General features: G+C 40.4%; 1 protein-coding gene across 1 annotated transcript; it reads right to left on the bottom strand.

Annotated features, from left to right (window-relative positions):
- Positions 1-2113: 2113 nt before the first annotated feature.
- Positions 2114-5800, bottom strand: LOC141806981 (uncharacterized). Its single transcript, XM_074692724.1, has 2 exons — positions 5605-5800; positions 2114-4522 (listed from the first exon to the last, which is right to left on the bottom strand). Exons 1-2 carry the CDS (start codon positions 5653-5655, stop codon positions 4229-4231), a joined length of 345 nt encoding a protein of 114 aa, XP_074548825.1. The 5' UTR covers positions 5656-5800; the 3' UTR covers positions 2114-4228.
- Positions 5801-6486: the final 686 nt, after the last annotated feature.

The raw sequence follows: 6486 nt of genomic DNA, 5'->3' as shown, positions 1-6486 counted from the left end.
TCACCGTGTCAGAGAAACCCAGTATGAAAAATGCTTGTTGAACTTTTCTAGCCTGCTTGAGGAGATAAGATAAAATGTCCTTAAAGTTAACTGATGAGGGTTTGGTCACTTTTTTGCAGTTCTTCTTCAAATTCTTCATGCTTTGAAGTGCTTTAGCCTACTCGAGTGATATTTTTGCTCTTTCTCTTTTTTTTAAGTTTATACTTGCATCTCTTTTAATGCACACATAAGGCCTTCTGAATTCTTAAGAACAAACAAACAAACAAAAAAAACTTGAACCCACTAAGAACTCAGGTATTTGTACAGTTCTTAAAAGCTATGCACAGTGGTCCAGGCCTGAAGTGCCTCTCCCATTTAACAGTGACTTGAGGATCAGGCCTGATAAAAGGTTTTTCATTGCACAAACAGTACACTTAAACTGTATTCTATATACTTACCTTACCACAGATTTGACTGGCAAAGAAATCTAGTCCTGCAGAAGAGCTTCAGATAAGTCTACATCTCCATACGATTTCAGTTTCTTAAGATAAATTAGTTGCAGTTTGTTAATTCAGTTCCACATGAGGAGCAAAAATTGTTACGCCACCAGAAAACTCACCATCGTACTTTTGTCATTTTTGCACATCCTGGCCAAAAACAAGAGCGTCATAACTTGTATCCCTGGATTTTGGAAGCACAAAAATACTTTTATTTTTTGCATTTACTTGTGTGTCAGCCTGCTGCTTTGTAAGTATATTGTGGAGTCACTTCATCTCTCATACAGTGAGGCTGTAGTCCTCAAAGCAGGCTGAGTTGAAGTCTGACCAGTGGCTGTTTTCTGCATTTCAATTCCCACTCTACAGTTTACCTGTTCACTGTTCTATCCCTTGAAAAATATTTTGCAAAAAAATGCATTAAAAGCCACAGTTATTATTATTATTATTATTATTATTATTATTATTATTATTATTAATAATAATAATAATAATAATAATAATTATTATTATTATTATTATTATTATTATTATTATTATTATTATTATTATTATATTAATTATAGTAATAATAATAATAACAATGAATGGTAAAAGGAATAGGCACAACATTACTCATCAACACGGAGACTGTTGAGTTCAGCATCTCCAATATGGCCTCTGTCCGTGGTAGGCTTCAAAACTCTTTATCAAAAACAAATTAAGGAAGTCACAACATTTAAATATTAAAGAAAATGTGTATTTTGCCAATTTTTTTGCACTTTTACTGACTTTTTTCTCTGTTACAGCTCATTCTCTAAAATCTTTTTTTTTATTTTTTTATGTTTTTATAAAAGTACTAATTTGTTTTTTTCTGTGCAGCACTTTGGTAAACTTTATTGTTTTTAAAATGTGCTATATAAATAAAGTGGATTGGTTTGGACTGGATTTGTTGTACACTACACCAAGTGATCAAGTTGTTTGCCATTCTTGACTAGTAAATACAACAAACAAATGGTTTGAACTTATTTAGGGGCATGTAGTGTTGCAGTCAATTTTACGTTTAGAGCAATATCAAAATCTGTGGTTTCTGTGCAATCAAACATTTTAACGGCAACATTTTATTTTTACACATTTATTGTCCAGTGTAATTTTATGTCTAATGAGCTGTTGACACTGATTCAGCACAGTTTACTCACACTATTAGTATGAGAGTGTTACATCTTGCTAAACTCTCTCTAATTTGTTCTCTTTATCATGGCCTCCATATCATTATTTCTGTGGTGTTAGGTAGTGACTTGTGACCTATTTCAATAGGATCACATATTACAGTAAGCCTGTGTCATACTGTAGTTTGTCAGAGCTTTTAACTCTACATTGCTAAATGAATAAAGTAGTAAAAACACTGCCTCATCCCTCACAGCCCGTTTACAGCACAAACCATGTTTTTCAATGTCACTTTTCACTTTCACTAAACACATTTAGTTCCTGGCACAGAAAACAATTCCATCTCACAAAGCCGTACAAAGTGCTCTGACACAAACGTGTGACCAAGTGCAACACTGGAGCGTTTGTGTTTTCCAGATGCTTTTATTTCATCAGTCTCTCCCAACATCTATTCATGAAATGTCAGTTATACAGCTTACAGAACAAATCTCTGATTAAACACACAGCTGAACTCATGTTTGTAGACTTTAACAGAGGAATCACATGCTACAGAAAGCTAACAGATGAATACTGAGCTGTCGAACATTCTCCAGGATTTATTCCAACAGCTAACATGCTTTCTGCTATCCTCTCTGACAGTCTTGGCAGTTCTCTCTCTAAGACTGTAACAACACTGTGTGGAACAGGAAGTTTGCTGCAGTGAAGAGACGAGCTCTCCCCCACTCTTTGATTGAGATCAATCGATTCCCACAGTGCTTTGTACCCACTGCGCACTACTGCAGTGTAGAGAGTATCTATCAAAACCAGCCAGGTGCTTTACACAACCTCCAGCCCCCCACCCACACTGATTCCACACTCGTGGAGGTGTTTGTGAATATAAGACATAACGTAGCTCTCACCCAGATTTATCTTGTGTTTCCCGCTCCATAGCAAAGAGCATCCTCTTATTCCCCAGCCCATCACCACCACATTATGACATTGTTTATGGGTGTCGGTCTCAGTCCAGAGTAGGGTGACCAATCGTTGTGTGTCTGATGCCAGTTGGAGCCATTAGCCCCCTCTGCTGAGTGGATAACGATCATTTTGTTGGTGACCTACTGTCACCATATTTTGGAGGGCCACAAACGGGGCTCTAAAAATTCGCAACCTGCTACAAGTAGACAAAGATCCAATTTGGCAGACGGATGGAGACAGCACTTCAGTGATGGAAAAACTGGATTACAAGGTCTGGCTGACCTCTATGTGATGAAACACACCATCCTGCTTTTCTATAACTTTCAGAATACTGCCAGATAGGAAACTCTTTTCTCACTCTGTCTCCTGTTTGAGGGTTAACCTCTCTTTAAGTGTTTGTGTCTTGTGTTGCCACCTTGTCTGCAGCACAAATTATAGTCCTCATTCTCACATAAAAAAGGGGCAGTTAAATAAAAACCGACTGCTCTGTGACAGGGCACGGCACACATTCTCAACCACGCTCCAAAATGTCTTTCTCTCACTACATTTTGGCTTTGGCCTTAAAGGAAAACCAATCCTGTAATCTATTAATCAGCTGATCACAGGAGGACGAATGGTGGAGTCTGCAGGGGTAATGGTGCAAATTTAGGATGTACAGAGACTTTGACTCTTTGTCTCTAATACCAGATTAGAAGTGTGAGTGTGTTTGCCAGGAGTGATTTCCCACCTGGGGTAATCTCTACAGAGGACACAGGCTTATCCACAAGGAATTGCCATTTTACCTCTGCCAACCTGACAGACGCTGTGCCACAGCAAGGTAAATTTGGATTTGTAATCTAGCAAAGAGTATGTTTAAGTGCTGTTTACATGATCCTGCACTCACTAATCTCTGTAAGTCCCCACTGCTCCAAAGCAAACCTTTACAGAGCATCTTTTTTTTTCCATCACAAGAAGCACAAGTCACTGACTCAAAGCCAACCTGTGAAGTCAGCCACTGTCACTATTTACATGATTGACAGTCGATGCCATACTGTGCCAGCAAACACCGAGGCTTGTTGGGAAATGGCACCTGCTGCTCCTCAGTGGAAAATCAATTGAAGTCACGGGCAAGGATGGGCTGTTCAAGCACTTGAGCATGGCTGTCTGCCTGAGGAGGAAGAAGAGAAAGTGGTGGGACAGAGAGGGGGAGAGAGATGCCAACCATCTGTGTACGAAGGGGCACTGCCAAGTGTCAATTCCTTTTCACACCATGTCTCAAAAAGACACATAATGTTTCCAAATTACACGTTAGCTCCTTCAAGATACATTCAGCTTCAGGTTTCATGAGGATCCTGCATCATTATGTACTCATCCAATCGTTCATATTGCTCCATGCCCTCTCAGACCTTTACGTTAGACACTAGTTGAACAACTTAGCCACGTTTGATCTGTTAAACTGTTGCACTAATTACAGAATTTCTTATTTCTACAACACTTTCAACATCCTGACAACAAAGGTTGAGGTCAGTCAAATAGCCACACCTGCATGACGCAAGAGAGCACAAGGGCCGCACGTAAACCGTGGGCCAGCATAGCTACAATCTTAACGCCGTGCAAGAGTGGCTATTTGGACTCACTCAGCCCATGATGTCAGCCAATCTGTAACCAAACTGCCGTTATTTCATTGGAACTTTCTGGCCAACAAAGGAGGGAGGTGGAATCTCTTGGTAGGCACCAGCCCGGCGAGTAGCATCCTGGAAGGTGCTCCTAGGAGCCGCTGAACCCACAGCGCTGGCATCCGTGTGTGTGCCGACCAGCTGCAGCACACGAGCAGAGGGCCGGTGGTGGAGGGCCAACTGCCTGGAGCTGTAGCCGCACATCCCGATCCCCAGGGCCCCCAGAAGCATGGCCATGCCAGGCATGGTCTTCTCCACAGGGGGCATCATAGCTACATTGTGGTAGGCCTGGGTCTGAAAAAACATGGTGAAGATTACGTCATCAGAGGAGTCACGAAACAGCATCAGGGCTCTAAACCAGTAGATTTATAACACACTTTTGTGCAAATGTATCGTTTTATGTCCAAAATATATGCTCGGATGGAGATCAATTTACGACCCCGCATCCCTTTTTCCAAACATCAAATAAGTGAGCCGTGTCCCTCTCCCCAGTTTTTCCTCCCACCAATTCCAGTGGGATTAAAAACTCATCTTCCCTCGTTTACCAAATAGCTGTGTATCTCTTTGACGAACAAAATGCTCCTCTATTTTATGACATGAGCAATTTCCTCAGTGGTCTCTTGACAATTATAAAAAGCAAAGGAGTAAATAATGGAAGCCTCGTCGTTTCTAATGAAGCTGTGTCACAGACAGTTTAAAAGCCATTCCTGTGGCTCAATCACCCGCTTCCCATTTCCATTTACAACGCAATGGACTTTCACAGACTTGGATTTCTCAATTGTGTGTGGTAAACACTGATGAAAAAAGTGAATGTGCTTTGTGAGCCAAAACAAAGAGCATCCTATCGTTAATGGAAGAGATGTGTGAATGGGAGGATTCTGTTAGGAGCAAAAATAGCTCTGCATTTCATCATCTTGACATGAGCAGCAGGAACTCTGATAAAGAGGCTGTGTCATGGGAGCAGAAGAAGACAACTTGCTGTTTGCTGTGTCTCCGTCTATTAACCTCAATACATGTCAGTAAAACCACAACCCTGCTAATATCATAAAAATTAATGGCTGCTTTGTAGCTCGCAGAGTGAACTGCACTTTAAATCTAAGACACTGAAAAGCCACGGGGCATTTAAGTTTAAAAGGTCATCAATCAGAACAATTCTCTTGGTGCAGGAAAAGTGGACACACTTCTGCATTTAACAACACAGGCTTGGCACATCCAATGACTCAGCACCTTTTGTTCTTAGTACATCTCTAGTGTGTATATGACTGAGGAGTAAAAAGACACAACACAGGATTTTTTTTACTGGGTGGCTGGATGTATCTAAATGACAAAACCATTTTTGTTTTATACTCAGAGAAGTTGAATTGAGCAATACTCACATGCAGCAGCCTGATGTACCCAGGAGTCAGTCTTGTAAGTCTGAAAAACATCTTGGGGAACTTTAACAATGCTGGAAAATCAGGAACTAATGAGAGGCCAGATCAGACCTGGCCCTTTTATCTCAGCTCCTCTTCCTGGAGTCCCAGGACAGGGAAACCCACAGACAGTGGGGCTGTCCCGGCGTGTGGACTCCTCAGTCCGGCCTCAGCTTTCTGATGCAGTAAAGCCTGGTCAGCCCTTATAACAAATCCTTACGGCTGTTACGTAAGTAGTCTGCAGGTGGTGTGTCTAAAGGGATTACAGGAGAGGTCATAGAGGAACAAAGCAATCAGTCTAAACAAAAGGAGTGTTAGATTAGGTGACAGTGGGTGATCCCTAAGTCATGAAGTTGATAAAGTGAAGAAATCAAAAATCAAAGTGTAATTCAAAAGCTCCTAACATTGCAACTCAAGTGTTTTATACATCAGTGCTCTATGTATTCAGCTGTCTCAACATGATGACAACATGTATCACTACAGTAACTGATATCTAATTGATGGATTATCAGTGTTAATGTGTTAACTGCAAAGTGATGAATGTCTAAAATCAATGTATCTTTCTTCAACCTGCTGTAAAGTTCTCATGCTTCCTGCTGTCACTGTGATTTGACCTGCATTACTACGCTTTTAAATGGCACATTCTGTTTTAAAAAAAAAAAAAAAAAAAAAAAAAAAAAACAGATGGCTCAGCTGATGAGTCAAAAGTAGTTTTTGCTTTATTAAACAGATTTAGAAAATCACCAAAGAATTTTTGAGCTGAACATCCACACAAGTGGAGTTAACCACTCTCATACTAGGAGTAAGTCATCCATCATAAAAAGAAAATGAAAAATCACACTGGTC

The sequence above is a fragment of the Halichoeres trimaculatus genome, unplaced genomic scaffold (genome assembly GCF_033239565.1).
Source record: "Halichoeres trimaculatus isolate MK-OKI-2021-1 unplaced genomic scaffold, fHalTri1.1 fHalTri1_scaffold_17, whole genome shotgun sequence".
NCBI lineage: Eukaryota > Metazoa > Chordata > Actinopteri > Labriformes > Labridae > Halichoeres > Halichoeres trimaculatus.
Note: the sequence above shows the minus strand (reverse complement) of the source record. Positions and strands in the feature narration are given on the sequence as shown.